The 18,883-nt window shown below is 43.7% G+C and overlaps 1 protein-coding gene across 1 annotated transcript in view; it reads left to right on the top strand.

Moving 5' to 3' along the window:
- The first annotated feature begins 73 nt into the window (after window positions 1–73).
- The window catches only part of adpgk2 (ADP-dependent glucokinase 2), a 53,849-nt gene continuing 35,039 nt past the window's right edge, over window positions 74–18,883 (top strand). The window contains exons 1-2 of the mRNA XM_072511777.1: window positions 74–403; window positions 17,831–17,990. Of these exons, the coding sequence (XP_072367878.1) occupies window positions 229–403; window positions 17,831–17,990 (335 nt within the window). The 5' untranslated portion in view covers window positions 74–228. The remainder of the gene's footprint in view (window positions 404–17,830; window positions 17,991–18,883) is intronic.

The raw sequence follows: 18,883 nt of genomic DNA, 5'->3' as shown, positions 1-18,883 counted from the left end.
ATGTGACGGTTAGTGTTTGAACGGTGTCACGTGGCCGTCGCCCCTCCCCAGTGGAGGTTGGGCGGTGAAGCCGTGTCCTGTGCGCGCGGCTTCCGTTGCTGTGGTGACCGTCAGTCCCGCCCCCTCCTCTCCCCTCCCGCTGGATTTACCTGACCGGGGCAGATTAGTCCTCTTCACTCTTGTGGCCGCTCGCCTCTCCCCCCCCCCCCCCCCCCGCCGGTGACAGAGATGGGTCACGGACTGAAATGTGGCGTCGCCGTCTCGTTCTTCGCCGTTTTCGTGGCGTATTGGTACCGGCAGCAGGTGGGCAACGAGCTGGACTCGCGGCTGGAGACTGTGCTGTCCTCGCTGCTGAGAGCCGAGAGGAAAGCGGACCTCAAACGGCGTCCCCGAGTGGCAGTAGGTGAGGAATGGAAGATCTTCATCACACAAGGTCTTGTGGCGACCCGTTACTCGGAATGCCGATGGGGTATTTTGAAAACCGGTTTAAAGCACGACCATCCACTGTCAGTTTAGACGTCGCAGTTTCGTGCTGTCCAACATCTGCCCCGTGCCCCCCCCCCCCCCCCCCCCCGCGCAAATGTGGTATTTAAAGGAACTGCCCGATGCTGCACTCTCCACCTCCGCTGCGTCGTCTCGGGTGTTTCCTAACATTTCGGAGCTTTATGGTTTTGTTAGTAGTAGTAGTAGTAGTGAGGAATTTGGAAAAACGGGGGTGGACCAGGGCAAAAATGCAGATTGCTGCAAGTAGATAGCAGGGTCCTTTTTGTCCGCAAAGGGAAAGGAGAAGCTACCGCCTTTGGAACTGAAAATTGTACAGTGAAGGAGTGAAAAGGGACGACTTGTAGTGGAATCACCAATAGGCAATCCATGGGCTAAATTGCCTGCAGTGCTTAAAAGCAGTAGACTCGAAATATAAACAAAATATTTTCAAGAATTTTGCATACACAGGCGCTTCCTGGTTTCAGCGATTAAAACAAATGTTCGCACATTTTTTTTTTGCTCTAGATTAGCTGGAGGTTTCATAAGAACACTTGAGTACTGTTGCGCTGAGTATAAGCACAAAATACACCAGCTTCTAAGCATTGAGCGCATCTCTTGGGATGTAGATCACTGGAAATAGTTTGGACCCGTGCTGGGATTAGTTTTTAGATCCCAGTCATTATTTGGGATAACTGCAGAAAGAAGCTTTTGGAATACTGATATATCTTCAAGGGACAATGCACACAGCTCTAGAATAAAGGACTTCATAGTTTATCATAGAATTTACAGTGCAGAAGGAGGCCATTCAGCCCATCAAGTCTGCACCGACTCTTGGAAAGAGCACCCCACTTAGGCCCACGCCTCCACCCTATCCCTGTAACCCCACTCAACCTTTTTGGACACTTGAGGGCAATTTATCATGGCCAATCCACCTAACCTGCACATCTTTGGACTGTGGGAGAAAACCAGAGCACCCAGAGGAAACCCACGCAGACATGGGGAGAGCATGCAGGCTCCGCACAGACCGTGACCCTAGCTAGGAATCGAACCTGGGACCCTGGAGCTGTGAAGCAACAGCTACCGTGCTGCCCTAAATGACTTGTAAATGATTTGGTCAGGGTGCTTAATGCGGCCAAATATTCTTTGAGAATTGTGCTTCATGGGTACAATTAATAGAATATGGTACTGGGTAACCTATCAAAGTAAAGTTATTTTCTACTATTAACTAAAATATTTATTTTGTAGTTGAAATTACATCTTTGAAGTTTGGTCTACTGTCTAGCAGTCTTTTTTGGATGCTTTCCAATTCTATAGCAGTCCAAACAAAGTGGCAGCACGGTAGCCTTGTGGATAGCACAATTGCTTCACAGCGCCAAGGTCCCAGGTTCGATTCTGGCTTGGGTCACTGTCTGTGCGGAGTCTGCACATCCTCCCCGTGTGTGCGTGGGTTTTCTCCGGGTGCTCCGGTTTCCTCCCACAGTCCAAAGATGTGCGGGTTAGGTGGATTGGCCATGATAAATTGCCCTTAGTGTCCAAAATTGCCCTTAGTGTTGGGTGGGGTTACTGGGTTATGGGGATAGGGTGGCGGTGTTGACCTTGGGTAGGGTGCTCTTTCCAAGAGCCGGTGCAGACTCGATGGGCTGAATGGCCTCCTTCTGCACTGTAAATTCTATGATAATCTATGATAAACATGCTTGTATTCTTTGGGCATGCAAGCATGGATCCTGAGCGCCTATATAACTTGAGTTTGCCAGGTCTAGGTGCTGATTTTCCATCATCCTGACAACATTTCTCCAACATCAGGAAGTTCCGAGAGCAACTCAAGGGTTTGTAAGCACCACAAAGGGTTTTCAGGATCCAGCAGTTGGGGTGGCTGGCAGAGGTACGAGTTTGAATACATGCATGCATACGTCTGTCCGTCAGGAGCAGGCCACTCAACTGCTCATGCCTGATCTGCCATTAAGTAGGTCTTGGCTGAAAGGGGACAAAGACCGAAGCATGTAGAGGTTGCTGTGATCTGGTGGTATTTTTGGAGAGTACGCTTTTAACCTTGGGGATTTGCCCGAGTTAAAACTGTTGGGGCCCAACCGTCATTGCTTTCCTGTCTGTCAGACCTTCTCCAGATTCGGCTGTGTCTTCAGGCACATTGTGTGTACTCCCTGTTATTGTTTGTCTTAACGTTCCTACCTTATACCATTTAACCGTAAACATTTTCTTAAAATTACTGATTGTGAAATAACAAGCTACAGTTTGTAGTTTCCTGCTACGTGTTCCTGATTTGAGCCAGGAGTGGAGAAAGTAGTTTTATGCACAAGTGTGCTGAGGCCTTTTATTATTTTATGATGAGTGTTGCTGGGAAGGCTAGCTATTTGTTGCCAATCCCAAATTTCTCTTGAGCTGAGTGGTTTTCAAGGCTGTTTCCAAGGAACATTAATGGTCATCCACAATGCCCTGGGTCTGGAGTCATATGTAGGCCACACCAGATAAGGGTAGCAAATTTCCTTTTATAGTGAACCAGATGGACTTTTACGACAATTATGATTGGTTTCATGGTCACTATTACTGAGATTAGCTTTTGATTCCAGATTTTATTAATATAATTTAAATTCTACCAGCTGAGTGAGCTGGACTTCTGGAGCCTGGACTTCTGGATTGATAGTCCAGTGACATTACCATTTGAGTCTGAATATTTTAAGGCAGAGGTAGATAGATTATTGATAAGCAAGGGATGATAGGTTACCAGGGGCAAGCAAGAATATGGAGCCAAGGTTATAATCAGATGAGCCTGGCCTTATTGAATGGCAGAGCAGGCTCGACGGGCCTAATTTGTATGTACCACTATGCTACCGTATCCCCATGAATGAGTTTACCAAGCTCATGCAATTATATAGACCATACAAAGTAGCAAAGATCAGTGGGAGACTAGAGGACTGGGAAATCTTTAGGGGGCAACAGAAAGCTACTAAAAAAGCTATAAAGAAGAGTAAGATAGATTATGAGAGTAAACTTGCTCAGAATATAAAAACAGATAGTAAAAGTTTCTACAAATACATAAAACAAAAAAGAGTGGCAAAGGTAAATATTGGTCCTTTAGAGGATGAGAAGGGAGATTTAATAATGGGAGATGAGGAAATGGCTGAGGAACTGAACAGGTTTTTTGGGTCGGTCTTCACAGTGGAAGACACAAATAACATGCCAGTGACTGATGGAAATGAAGCTATGACAGGTGAGGACCTTGAGAGGATTGTTATCACCAAGGAGGTAGTGATGGGCAAGCTAATGGGGCTAAAGGTAGACAAGTCTCCTGGACCTGATGGAATGCATCCCAGAGTGCTAAAAGAGATGCACTAGTGATAATTTACCAAAATTCACTAGACTCTGGGGTGGTCCTGGCGGATTGGAAATTAGCAAACGTGACACCACTGTTTAAAAAAGGAGGTAGGCAGAAAGCGGGTAATTATAGGCCAGTGAGCTTAACTTCGGTAGTAAGGAAGATGCTGGAATCTATCATCAAGGAAGAAATAACGAGGCATCTGGATGGAAATTGTCCCATTGGGCAGACGCAGCATGGGTTCATAAAGGGCAGGTCATGTCTAACTAATTTAGTGGAATTTTTTGAGGACATTAACAGTGCGGTAGATAACGGGGAGCCAATGGATGTGGTATATCTGGATTTCCAGAAAGCCTTTGACAAGGTGCCACACAAAAGGTTGTTGCATAAGCTAAAGATGCATGGCATTAAGGGGAAAGTAGTAGCATGGATAGAGGATTGGTTAATTAAGAGAAAGCAAAGAGTGAGGATTAATGGGTGTTTCTCTGGTTGGCAATCAGTAGCTAGTGGTGTCCCACAGGGATCAGTGTTGGGCCCACAACTGTTCACAATTTACATAGATGATTTGGAGTTGGGGACCGAGGGCAATGTGTCCAAGTTTGCAGACGACACTAAGATAACTGGTAAAGCAAAAAGTGCAGAGGATACTGGAAGTCTGCAGAGGGATTTGGATGGGCTAAGTGAATGGGCTAGCGTCTGGCAGATGGAATACAATGTTGACAAATGTGAGTTATCCATTTTGGTAGGAATAACAGCAAAAGGGATTATTATTTAAATGATAAAATATTAAAACATGCTGCTGTGCAGAGAGACCTGGGTGTGCTAGTGCATGAGTCGCAAAAAGTTGGTTTTCAGGTGCAACAGGTGATTAAGAAGGCAAATGGAATTTAGTCCTTCATTGCTAGAGGGATGGAGTTTAAGACTAGGGAGGTTCTGCTGCAATTGTATAAGGGGTTAGTGAGGCCACACCTGGAGTATTGTGTTCAGTTTTGGTCTCCTTACTTGAGAAAGGACGTACTGGCACTGGAGGGTGTGCAGAGGAGATTCACTAGGTTAATCCCAGAGCTGAAGGGGTTGGATTACGAGGAGAGGTTGAGTAGACTGGGACTGTACTCGTTGGAATTTAGAAGGATGAGGGGGGATCTTATAGAAACATGTAAGATTATGAAGGGAATAGATAGGATAGATGCGGGCAGGTTGTTTCCACTGGCGGGTGAAAGCAGAACTAGGGGGCATAGCCTCAAAATAAGGGGAAGTAGATTTAGGACTGAGTTTAGGTGGAACTTCTTCACCCAAAGGGTTGTGAATCTATGGAATTCCTTGCCCAGTGAAGCAGTTGAGGCTCCTTCATTAAATGTTTTTAAGATAAAGATAGATAGTTCTTTGAAGGATAAAGGGATTAAGGGTTATGGTGTTCGGGCCGGAAAGTGGAGCTGAGTCCACAAAAGATCAGCCATGATCTCATTCAATGGTGGAGCAGGCTCGAGGGGCCAGATGGCCTACTCCTGCTCCTAGTTCTTATAAGACATAGGAGCGGAAGTAAGGCCATTCGGCCCATCGAGTCCACTCCACCATTCAATCATGGCTGATTTCAACTCCATTTACCCGCTCTCTCTCCATAGCCCTTAATTCCTTGAGAATTCAAGAATTTATCAACTTCTGTCTCAAAGACACTCAACGTCCACTGCCCTCTGTGGCAATGAATTCCACAGACCCATCACTCTCTGGCTGAAGAAATTTCTCCTCATCCCTGCTCTAAAGTGACTCCCTTTTATTCTAAGGCTGTGCCCCCGGGTCCCAGTCTCCCTGCTAATGGAAACAACTTCCCTACGTCCACCCTATCTAAGCCATTAATTATCTTGTAAGTTTCTATTAGAGCTCCCCTCAACCTCCTAAACTCCAATGAATATAATCCTGGGATCCTCAGACGTTCATCGTATGTTAGGCCTACCATTCCTGGGATCATCTATATAACTGCATAAGTTTCCATAAATAAGCTGTGTTGAAAATTTCTTTTTAAAATGTTGTCATTCATTCTCAATATTGGTTATTTTCATTTTTTCAGCATATATGTTAAAGCAGATGGGCACAAAAATGGATGGCATGGTAACAGTGGTTAGCACGGTTGCTTCACAGCGTTAGGACCCAGGTTCAATTCCTGGCTTGGGTCACTTTTTCTGTGCAGAGTCTGCAGGTTCTCTGTGTCTGCGTGGGTTACCTCCGGGTGGTCCGGTTTCCTCCCACAAATCCTGAAAGACATGCTTTATAGGTGAATTGTGTGGCGATTAGCGGATTTTCTTTTTAAAATTAAATTGAGTACCCAATTCATTTTTTCCAGTTCAGGGGCAATATCGCGTGGCCAATCCACCAACCCTGCACGTCTTTGGGTTATGGGGGCGAAACCCACGCAAACACGAGGTGAATGTGCAAACGCCACGGGGACAATGATCCAGAGCCGGGATCGAACCTGGGACCTTGGCGCCGTGATGCAGTAATGCTAACCACTGTGCCACCGTGCTGCCCGACTAGGGGATTTTGACAGTAACTTCATTGCAGTGTTAATGTATGCCTACTTGTGACCAGGTCAGGGGAACAAATGGCCTTTCGTTCGGGTTCTGAGTCTGCAGGATTCGAAGTTGGTACGGACTGGTAGCTAGGAGTGCCTATCTTGTATTGAGTGTTGACTTAAGACTTACTGGATTTCGGCGGCAGCTGCACCGGTCACTGTCAAGTGTTGGTTCGCATTGCTGAGTGACCCGGTCAAGAAGAACGATTTGAACTTGGGGGGGCTTAACTTTATAGTCCCCAGGGGCTTCCCAAGCCTTTCGGGGCGGACCATGTACCTGGTTCCAAGTGATTGGACTTTGTTCCAATCGCTTGGTTCGATTTCTCCAATACTGGACGGTTCCCTGATCGATGGGCGGTCTTGAGGTGTCGGTTAACCTCTTTTGCGCCGGGGAGTCTGGCTTGGCTTTGTTTATCCCAAATGTTTCGATTGTACCTGGGGATCGCTCATTAGTATGTAGATAGCTGCTACATTATTATGCAGATGGCTGCTTGTATCAATGATGTCTGGGCTTTTAATATAGAACATAGAACGATACAGCGCAGTACAGGCCCTTCGGCCCACGATGTTGCACCGAAACAAAAGCCATCTAACCTACACTATGCCATTATCATCCATATGCTTATCCAATAAACTTTTAAATGCCCTCAATGTTGGCGAGTTCACTACTGTTGCAGGTAGGGCATTCCACGGCCTCACCACTCTTTGCGTAAAGAACCTACCTCTGACCTCTGTCCTATATCTATTACCCCTCAGTTTAAAGCTATGTCCCCTCGTGCTAGCCATTTCCATCCCCGGGAGAAGGCTCTCACTGTCCACCCTATCTAACCCACTGATCATTTTGCAGAGTTTAATACACAGTAACTTGCACCTGCTAGTTTCTGCCTCTGTTGGCTGAATTTCCCTGCAGCCTTTGCTGTTCTCCATTTTGCGTCGGGAGTTGGCCAACCCAGGTGGCTACACTGCAATGGTAATTTGTTCACAATTTGAATTTGTTGCTTTTCTTTGGGTTTGTACCTGACCTATGATTCAGTAAATCCATCTAATTAAATTGCTTCTTGTTTCTGTTTCTCTCTATGGAAGTAATAACCACTTTAAATTTGTATGTTTTATTCAAGACTTTTATATAGGCCACATTGAGACAGCATGGTTGTAAATTGCGAGTTTGAAAGCATGGCTAAGTGAAAGATACAGGATCAGTTCTTGACTTTTCTCAGTCATCCTTATGAATATTTATAAAAAGAATAATTAGGTTTGTATGTGAGGCAATGGAATTAATTTGTCGTCTATTGGGTTGTAATGATCTAACCTGCTCTGCATTTAAAAAAAGAATGCTCATTTATGGTTGTGCTAATTTATAATGGCATTCAGTTCTATTGATCATTCCAGGAGTATCCTGCGAACAGAGGTAAACGACTGTTTCAGCCCAGGTCAGGTTTCACTGCTTTTCTGAACATAAATATTGTTAACTGGGTTCCTGCACATTCAGAAATTAACATTCTTGTTTTTCTTGATTTTTGTTCGATAGAATCCCATATATTGGAAACATTTGTTCTTAAATATGCCTTTAATAGATTTATAATGCAGAAACACAAGATCTGTATTACATGTCATCTGCTGAACAATATTTTCTTCCAACTGTATATATATATATATATATATATATATATATTTTTTTTTTTTCCTACTACTGATTAATAGTCTTCTGAATGTTGCATGTTTTAAAGGACATTTTGCCACAGTACTGAGATTGTCCTGCTCGCATTGTATACGTTAGACATTTTTTCTCTATTTTCACGAAAGGTGGACGGCACTGGCAAGGCCAACATTTGTTGCCCTAAATGACTTGTAAATGATTTGGTCAGGGTGCTTAATGCGGCCAAATATTCTTTGAGAATTGTGCTTCATGGGTACAATTAATAGAATATGGTACTGGTAACCTATCAAAGTAAAGTTATTTTCTACTATTAACTAAAATATTTATTTTGTAGTTGAAATTACATCTTTGAAGTTTGGTCTACTGTCTAGCAGTCTTTTTTGGATGCTTTCCAATTCTATAGCAGTCCAAACAAAGTGGCAGCACGGTAGCCTTGTGGATAGCACAATTGCTTCACAGCGCCAAGGTCCCAGGTTCGATTCTGGCTTGGGTCACTGTCTGTGCGGAGTCTGCACATCCTCCCCGTGTGTGCGTGGGTTTTCTCCGGGTGCTCCGGTTTCCTCCCACAGTCCAAAGATGTGCGGGTTAGGTGGATTGGCCATGATAAATTGCCCTTAGTGTCCAAAATTGCCCTTAGTGTTGGGTGGGGTTACTGGGTTATGGGGATAGGGTGGCGGTGTTGACCTTGGGTAGGGTGCTCTTTCCAAGAGCCGGTGCAGACTCGATGGGCTGAATGGCCTCCTTCTGCACTGTAAATTCTATGATAATCTATGATAAACATGCTTGTATTCTTTGGGCATGCAAGCATGGATCCTGAGCGCCTATATAACTTGAGTTTGCCAGGTCTAGGTGCTGATTTTCCATCATCCTGACAACATTTCTCCAACATCAGGAAGTTCCGAGAGCAACTCAAGGGTTTGTAAGCACCACAAAGGGTTTTCAGGATCCAGCAGTTGGGGTGGCTGGCAGAGGTACGAGTTTGAATACATGCATGCATACGTCTGTCCGTCAGGAGCAGGCCACTCAACTGCTCATGCCTGATCTGCCATTAAGTAGGTCTTGGCTGAAAGGGGACAAAGACCGAAGCATGTAGAGGTTGCTGTGATCTGGTGGTATTTTTGGAGAGTACGCTTTTAACCTTGGGGATTTGCCCGAGTTAAAACTGTTGGGGCCCAACCGTCATTGCTTTCCTGTCTGTCAGACCTTCTCCAGATTCGGCTGTGTCTTCAGGCACATTGTGTGTACTCCCTGTTATTGTTTGTCTTAACGTTCCTACCTTATACCATTTAACCGTAAACATTTTCTTAAAATTACTGATTGTGAAATAACAAGCTACAGTTTGTAGTTTCCTGCTACGTGTTCCTGATTTGAGCCAGGAGTGGAGAAAGTAGTTTTATGCACAAGTGTGCTGAGGCCTTTTATTATTTTATGATGAGTGTTGCTGGGAAGGCTAGCTATTTGTTGCCAATCCCAAATTTCTCTTGAGCTGAGTGGTTTTCAAGGCTGTTTCCAAGGAACATTAATGGTCATCCACAATGCCCTGGGTCTGGAGTCATATGTAGGCCACACCAGATAAGGGTAGCAAATTTCCTTTTATAGTGAACCAGATGGACTTTTACGACAATTATGATTGGTTTCATGGTCACTATTACTGAGATTAGCTTTTGATTCCAGATTTTATTAATATAATTTAAATTCTACCAGCTGAGTGAGCTGGACTTCTGGAGCCTGGACTTCTGGATTGATAGTCCAGTGACATTACCATTTGAGTCTGAATATTTTAAGGCAGAGGTAGATAGATTATTGATAAGCAAGGGATGATAGGTTACCAGGGGCAAGCAAGAATATGGAGCCAAGGTTATAATCAGATGAGCCTGGCCTTATTGAATGGCAGAGCAGGCTCGACGGGCCTAATTTGTATGTACCACTATGCTACCGTATCCCCATGAATGAGTTTACCAAGCTCATGCAATTATATAGACCATACAAAGTAGCAAAGATCAGTGGGAGACTAGAGGACTGGGAAATCTTTAGGGGGCAACAGAAAGCTACTAAAAAAGCTATAAAGAAGAGTAAGATAGATTATGAGAGTAAACTTGCTCAGAATATAAAAACAGATAGTAAAAGTTTCTACAAATACATAAAACAAAAAAGAGTGGCAAAGGTAAATATTGGTCCTTTAGAGGATGAGAAGGGAGATTTAATAATGGGAGATGAGGAAATGGCTGAGGAACTGAACAGGTTTTTTGGGTCGGTCTTCACAGTGGAAGACACAAATAACATGCCAGTGACTGATGGAAATGAAGCTATGACAGGTGAGGACCTTGAGAGGATTGTTATCACCAAGGAGGTAGTGATGGGCAAGCTAATGGGGCTAAAGGTAGACAAGTCTCCTGGACCTGATGGAATGCATCCCAGAGTGCTAAAAGAGATGCACTAGTGATAATTTACCAAAATTCACTAGACTCTGGGGTGGTCCTGGCGGATTGGAAATTAGCAAACGTGACACCACTGTTTAAAAAAGGAGGTAGGCAGAAAGCGGGTAATTATAGGCCAGTGAGCTTAACTTCGGTAGTAAGGAAGATGCTGGAATCTATCATCAAGGAAGAAATAACGAGGCATCTGGATGGAAATTGTCCCATTGGGCAGACGCAGCATGGGTTCATAAAGGGCAGGTCATGTCTAACTAATTTAGTGGAATTTTTTGAGGACATTAACAGTGCGGTAGATAACGGGGAGCCAATGGATGTGGTATATCTGGATTTCCAGAAAGCCTTTGACAAGGTGCCACACAAAAGGTTGTTGCATAAGCTAAAGATGCATGGCATTAAGGGGAAAGTAGTAGCATGGATAGAGGATTGGTTAATTAAGAGAAAGCAAAGAGTGAGGATTAATGGGTGTTTCTCTGGTTGGCAATCAGTAGCTAGTGGTGTCCCACAGGGATCAGTGTTGGGCCCACAACTGTTCACAATTTACATAGATGATTTGGAGTTGGGGACCGAGGGCAATGTGTCCAAGTTTGCAGACGACACTAAGATAACTGGTAAAGCAAAAAGTGCAGAGGATACTGGAAGTCTGCAGAGGGATTTGGATGGGCTAAGTGAATGGGCTAGCGTCTGGCAGATGGAATACAATGTTGACAAATGTGAGTTATCCATTTTGGTAGGAATAACAGCAAAAGGGATTATTATTTAAATGATAAAATATTAAAACATGCTGCTGTGCAGAGAGACCTGGGTGTGCTAGTGCATGAGTCGCAAAAAGTTGGTTTTCAGGTGCAACAGGTGATTAAGAAGGCAAATGGAATTTAGTCCTTCATTGCTAGAGGGATGGAGTTTAAGACTAGGGAGGTTCTGCTGCAATTGTATAAGGGGTTAGTGAGGCCACACCTGGAGTATTGTGTTCAGTTTTGGTCTCCTTACTTGAGAAAGGACGTACTGGCACTGGAGGGTGTGCAGAGGAGATTCACTAGGTTAATCCCAGAGCTGAAGGGGTTGGATTACGAGGAGAGGTTGAGTAGACTGGGACTGTACTCGTTGGAATTTAGAAGGATGAGGGGGGATCTTATAGAAACATGTAAGATTATGAAGGGAATAGATAGGATAGATGCGGGCAGGTTGTTTCCACTGGCGGGTGAAAGCAGAACTAGGGGGCATAGCCTCAAAATAAGGGGAAGTAGATTTAGGACTGAGTTTAGGTGGAACTTCTTCACCCAAAGGGTTGTGAATCTATGGAATTCCTTGCCCAGTGAAGCAGTTGAGGCTCCTTCATTAAATGTTTTTAAGATAAAGATAGATAGTTCTTTGAAGGATAAAGGGATTAAGGGTTATGGTGTTCGGGCCGGAAAGTGGAGCTGAGTCCACAAAAGATCAGCCATGATCTCATTCAATGGTGGAGCAGGCTCGAGGGGCCAGATGGCCTACTCCTGCTCCTAGTTCTTATAAGACATAGGAGCGGAAGTAAGGCCATTCGGCCCATCGAGTCCACTCCACCATTCAATCATGGCTGATTTCAACTCCATTTACCCGCTCTCTCTCCATAGCCCTTAATTCCTTGAGAATTCAAGAATTTATCAACTTCTGTCTCAAAGACACTCAACGTCCACTGCCCTCTGTGGCAATGAATTCCACAGACCCATCACTCTCTGGCTGAAGAAATTTCTCCTCATCCCTGCTCTAAAGTGACTCCCTTTTATTCTAAGGCTGTGCCCCCGGGTCCCAGTCTCCCTGCTAATGGAAACAACTTCCCTACGTCCACCCTATCTAAGCCATTAATTATCTTGTAAGTTTCTATTAGAGCTCCCCTCAACCTCCTAAACTCCAATGAATATAATCCTGGGATCCTCAGACGTTCATCGTATGTTAGGCCTACCATTCCTGGGATCATCTATATAACTGCATAAGTTTCCATAAATAAGCTGTGTTGAAAATTTCTTTTTAAAATGTTGTCATTCATTCTCAATATTGGTTATTTTCATTTTTTCAGCATATATGTTAAAGCAGATGGGCACAAAAATGGATGGCATGGTAACAGTGGTTAGCACGGTTGCTTCACAGCGTTAGGACCCAGGTTCAATTCCTGGCTTGGGTCACTTTTTCTGTGCAGAGTCTGCAGGTTCTCTGTGTCTGCGTGGGTTACCTCCGGGTGGTCCGGTTTCCTCCCACAAATCCTGAAAGACATGCTTTATAGGTGAATTGTGTGGCGATTAGCGGATTTTCTTTTTAAAATTAAATTGAGTACCCAATTCATTTTTTCCAGTTCAGGGGCAATATCGCGTGGCCAATCCACCAACCCTGCACGTCTTTGGGTTATGGGGGCGAAACCCACGCAAACACGAGGTGAATGTGCAAACGCCACGGGGACAATGATCCAGAGCCGGGATCGAACCTGGGACCTTGGCGCCGTGATGCAGTAATGCTAACCACTGTGCCACCGTGCTGCCCGACTAGGGGATTTTGACAGTAACTTCATTGCAGTGTTAATGTATGCCTACTTGTGACCAGGTCAGGGGAACAAATGGCCTTTCGTTCGGGTTCTGAGTCTGCAGGATTCGAAGTTGGTACGGACTGGTAGCTAGGAGTGCCTATCTTGTATTGAGTGTTGACTTAAGACTTACTGGATTTCGGCGGCAGCTGCACCGGTCACTGTCAAGTGTTGGTTCGCATTGCTGAGTGACCCGGTCAAGAAGAACGATTTGAACTTGGGGGGGCTTAACTTTATAGTCCCCAGGGGCTTCCCAAGCCTTTCGGGGCGGACCATGTACCTGGTTCCAAGTGATTGGACTTTGTTCCAATCGCTTGGTTCGATTTCTCCAATACTGGACGGTTCCCTGATCGATGGGCGGTCTTGAGGTGTCGGTTAACCTCTTTTGCGCCGGGGAGTCTGGCTTGGCTTTGTTTATCCCAAATGTTTCGATTGTACCTGGGGATCGCTCATTAGTATGTAGATAGCTGCTACATTATTATGCAGATGGCTGCTTGTATCAATGATGTCTGGGCTTTTAATATAGAACATAGAACGATACAGCGCAGTACAGGCCCTTCGGCCCACGATGTTGCACCGAAACAAAAGCCATCTAACCTACACTATGCCATTATCATCCATATGCTTATCCAATAAACTTTTAAATGCCCTCAATGTTGGCGAGTTCACTACTGTTGCAGGTAGGGCATTCCACGGCCTCACCACTCTTTGCGTAAAGAACCTACCTCTGACCTCTGTCCTATATCTATTACCCCTCAGTTTAAAGCTATGTCCCCTCGTGCTAGCCATTTCCATCCCCGGGAGAAGGCTCTCACTGTCCACCCTATCTAACCCACTGATCATTTTGCAGAGTTTAATACACAGTAACTTGCACCTGCTAGTTTCTGCCTCTGTTGGCTGAATTTCCCTGCAGCCTTTGCTGTTCTCCATTTTGCGTCGGGAGTTGGCCAACCCAGGTGGCTACACTGCAATGGTAATTTGTTCACAATTTGAATTTGTTGCTTTTCTTTGGGTTTGTACCTGACCTATGATTCAGTAAATCCATCTAATTAAATTGCTTCTTGTTTCTGTTTCTCTCTATGGAAGTAATAACCACTTTAAATTTGTATGTTTTATTCAAGACTTTTATATAGGCCACATTGAGACAGCATGGTTGTAAATTGCGAGTTTGAAAGCATGGCTAAGTGAAAGATACAGGATCAGTTCTTGACTTTTCTCAGTCATCCTTATGAATATTTATAAAAAGAATAATTAGGTTTGTATGTGAGGCAATGGAATTAATTTGTCGTCTATTGGGTTGTAATGATCTAACCTGCTCTGCATTTAAAAAAAGAATGCTCATTTATGGTTGTGCTAATTTATAATGGCATTCAGTTCTATTGATCATTCCAGGAGTATCCTGCGAACAGAGGTAAACGACTGTTTCAGCCCAGGTCAGGTTTCACTGCTTTTCTGAACATAAATATTGTTAACTGGGTTCCTGCACATTCAGAAATTAACATTCTTGTTTTTCTTGATTTTTGTTCGATAGAATCCCATATATTGGAAACATTTGTTCTTAAATATGCCTTTAATAGATTTATAATGCAGAAACACAAGATCTGTATTACATGTCATCTGCTGAACAATATTTTCTTCCAACTGTATATATATATATATATATATATATATTTTTTTTTTTCCTACTACTGATTAATAGTCTTCTGAATGTTGCATGTTTTAAAGGACATTTTGCCACAGTACTGAGATTGTCCTGCTCGCATTGTATACGTTAGACATTTTTTCTCTATTTTCACGAAAGGTGGACGGCACTGGCAAGGCCAACATTTGTTGCCCATCCCTTGAACTGAATGGCTTGCTAGGACGTTTCAGAGGGCAGTTAAGAGTCCGAGTCAACAACATTGTTGTGGATCTGGAGTGCATGTAGGCCTAGAGTGACTGATTTCCTTCTCCAAAGGACATTATTGAATCAGATGGATTTTTGCGACAAGTGACAGTTGTCATGGTCACCATAACTGAAATGAACTTTTATAATTCCAGGTTTGTTGATGGAATTTAAATTGATGCGATTTGAACCCATGGCCTCTGGGTTACAAGTCCAATGATATTACTGCTATGCCCCCCCCACCCTTTGCATCATAATAGTAATGGTGAAACATCGAGTGCTATCTTGCATAATATTGAGCAAGAAGGAAGCCCTTTGGTCTGTCCATAGGCCAATAAATATAAAACAAACATGTAATCCACAAAATTACGTATTTGATTGTGTCGGCAGGTTTGGGTTTAATAGTGCAAGAGCAAAGTACTTTGGATGCAGTGCTGGGTGTATGAAGTAAAAACAAGTGCCAGAACTGCTATTCATTCAATTTTCTGTTATTACAATTTTACTACTCCCATTTGTTGTGTATTAGTATGCCTGCAGCTGGGCAGTTTACCTTTACTTCCCAGTCATAGAATCCCTACAATGCAGAAGGAGGCCATTCGGCCCATCGGGACTGCACCAATCCTCTGAAAGAGCACCCTACCTATGCCCACCTGCAGAACTGGATTATTAAAGGCCCATTAGCCTGTTTTGGGTGAGGTACTTGGGGAAATCATTGAGGTTGTGCTACATAAAGCACTTACAATGACAACTTGCATTTACCTGGCACTTTTAATGTAGTAAACATCCAAAAGCACTTCACAGAATGGTTTTATCAGACAAAATTTCACAGTTACAAAACAAAAAATCGGGTAACAGGACAGGTGACCAAAGGCTTTGTCAAAGAGGTAGATTTTGGGGATTGGCTTAAAACAAAAGACAAGTGCAGAGCTTTAGGGAGAAAATCCAAGGGCTTGGGGCTTAATAATAATTTTTTTTTAAAAAAAATATTTTGTTAAGGCATTTATAATTTTAAACATCAAATTTCAACAAAAACACAATGTACCCAACAATTTACTGTAGAACTCCCTAAACACCCCATTCACCCCGCCGGGTCCAAGAACGTTTTCCCTCCCGTGTCCTTCACTTTCCCAATTTCTCACGTCGCCTCCTGCTTCCTCAACTGGTGTACAAACATCCTGCTTTCCAGTGGTTACCAACGCAAATTCCATTTGCAGCCTCTGCCGTTCCTTTAGCAGTCTTTCCACTGGGGTCTCTGCATATCTCCGGTCCACCTGCAGGATTTTCTCCACTAGCCTTTCTATCTCCACCTGCTTCGCCTTTTCCCTAAGCACCCAAATCAAAATAAACTCTTTCTCTTTCTCTCTCTCTCTCTCTCTCTCTCTCTCTCTCTCTCTCTCTCTCTCTCTCTCTCTCTCTCTCTCTCTCTCTCTCTCTCTCTCTCTCTCTCTCTCTCTCTCTCTTTCTCTTTCCCCCCCCCCCCCCCCCCCCCCCCCCCCCCCCCCCAAAACCACTGCTTTCAGTGCCTCCCAGACCATACCTGCTGAGACCTCCCCTGCCCAAAAACAGCCTCATCCCTTCATCTCCCACTGGAGGCTCTGAATCGTACAATCTCCAGTAAAAAGCCTTTTTTTTTTTTAAAAAACGTTGACACCAGCCCAAATTCCATCTGGAGCCTCTGCCTCTCCTTTCGTTACGCCTCCTCAGGCATCACCAAATATCTTCAATCCGCCCTCAAAATGTCCTCCACCAACCTCAAACTCTCACCGGTTCCACCCTCTCCCTGTGCGCCCAAATCAATATAAATTCCCCCCCCCCCCTTACCACCGTCTTCAGCGCCTCCCACAACGCGGAGGCAGAAATCTCTCCCATCGTATTCTGCTCCACGTAATTTTAGATAGCCACCCTCGCCCTTTGACAACCCTTTCACCCTTATCTGCCAACAACCCTATATCCAACGTGGCAGCCATTTTTGATCAGTGTGATCTTTTGATCATTTTTGATCTTTTCTGGGTTTTTTTTTTAAAAAACGGTCGCCTTTAAACCATTCAAATGTCTGTGGTTAGTTGAATTTGTCAGTAGCCCTTGCAATCACACTTTTCTGTCATCATGTCACTTTGTTCTTGCCACCTTATGACCCTGCCTGGATAAAGGATTCTGGTGGATCATCAAAATTAGGGGATTATCAAGTGGCACAGTTGCTTGTATTCTTGCCTTCGAGTCACACTTGAGTACAAAATTTAGGTTGTCACTGCAACACAATACTGAGCAAGTGCTGGGGTGACCTGATCGAGGTCTACAAAATTATGAGGAGCATAGACAGAGTGGATAGTCAGAGGCTTTTTCCCTGGGTAGAGGGGTCAGTTACTAGGGGGCATTGATTTAAGGTGAGAGAGGCAAGGTTTAGAGGAGAGGTGCGAGGCAATTCTTTTACACAGAGTTAGTGGGTGCCTGGAACTCTCTGCCGTAGGAGGTGGTGGAAGCAGGGATGATGGGGACGCTTAAGGGACATCTTGACAAATACATGAATAGGATGGGAATAGAGGGATAGGGACCCCGGAGGTGCAGAAGATTTTAGTTTAGCCGGGCAGCATGGTCGGCACAGGCTTGGAAGGCCGAAGGGCCTGTTCCTGTGCTGTACTTTTCTTTGTTCTTTGCTGAATTATTGGAGATTTCATCTTTCAAATGAGATGCTAAACTGAGGTTCTCCTTGCTCTTGGTGGATACAAAAGATCCCATGATATTTTGCAAAGAATTTGGGAGTTCTCTAGTGTCCTGGGTGGTATTTATTCCTCAATCAGCATTTAAATTCAAATTATCTAGTTATTATTACATTGTTGTGTGTAAACTTGCTCTGCGTTTCTTACATTACCAGAGCAACTATACTTAATTTTAATTAATTAGGCGTTTCTTCTTTTATCCTTGTAGGCTTTGGTGGCTGTCTTGACATTGTTGCAGATGGAGTTGCTCTGTTAAAGAAAGCTGGCATCAAACCAAGCAAGAATCCTGTCCACCATAATTACATCACATCGGCGGAACAGTTAGCTGAAAGCTTTGCATACTTCTTTCCAGCTGGAGCTGCATCTGAGTAAGGAGTTAGCATGATTGAGTCTTAGCATGTTGGACATAGATATCTTCATATTTTGGTAGTGCTTTATAGCCTCTGGTGAATTTAGTGATTGCACAATTTCAGGGAACATTATGTCAGTGATTTCCATTTAGCAGTAATTTATTTAAAACCATTGTGACTGCAATGCTAGTTTGAGTTTCCTGACTCTGTTGGTATAAATATCATCATGCAAATTTGAGCTTTAATTATCATTCAACCAGATAATTACAATAGTAATAATATTCAACAAAATAGAATAGTCACTTCAAATATTTTTGCAAACTGCTGAGTTGAGGTGGAGAGCACAGGGGGTTGTTTCTGTTGCACGTACCTTAAATTTTTGTATGCCTTAAAGTGAGATGCATTGGCAGAGAAACTGAGTACTTTTTTCTGTTTTTGCGCTTATTTTGCTATAGCTAACCAAAGAACATCTTTGCACCGATGCTACACTGTAAATGCACCTTTAACATGCATCATCCTTGCTTAAAGTAACTGCAAGGATGGCTTGTGCTCATGGTAAAGAAATATTTGAGTTGGCACATTAATGTTCTTCGAAGTTTGGTTTGATATCACACTATTAGGGAAGAATGGACTTTGTGCTGCCTCTGGTCTTGCTGTGACTAAGGTGAGAATGCTGGAAAGTGTCACAAGGTGCATATAGCTTACAAAACAATTCTCAGCGCTAGTATCTCCTTGATGAACACATTTCCCTATACCTCTTAATTTTCTTCACGTGACTTAAATATTAATGGATTGAGACCTATTGATTATTTGTAACTAGAAAGTTATGATATAGCCTGAATAATGGAAAACTAATTTTTTTAAAGCCACATTTACTGAATTTTGGCATTCTGCATTGGCATTTGAGCCCT

Source organism: Scyliorhinus torazame, chromosome 1 (assembly GCF_047496885.1).
Source record: "Scyliorhinus torazame isolate Kashiwa2021f chromosome 1, sScyTor2.1, whole genome shotgun sequence".
In the NCBI taxonomy this organism is placed as follows: domain Eukaryota; kingdom Metazoa; phylum Chordata; class Chondrichthyes; order Carcharhiniformes; family Scyliorhinidae; genus Scyliorhinus; species Scyliorhinus torazame.
Note: the sequence above shows the minus strand (reverse complement) of the source record. Positions and strands in the feature narration are given on the sequence as shown.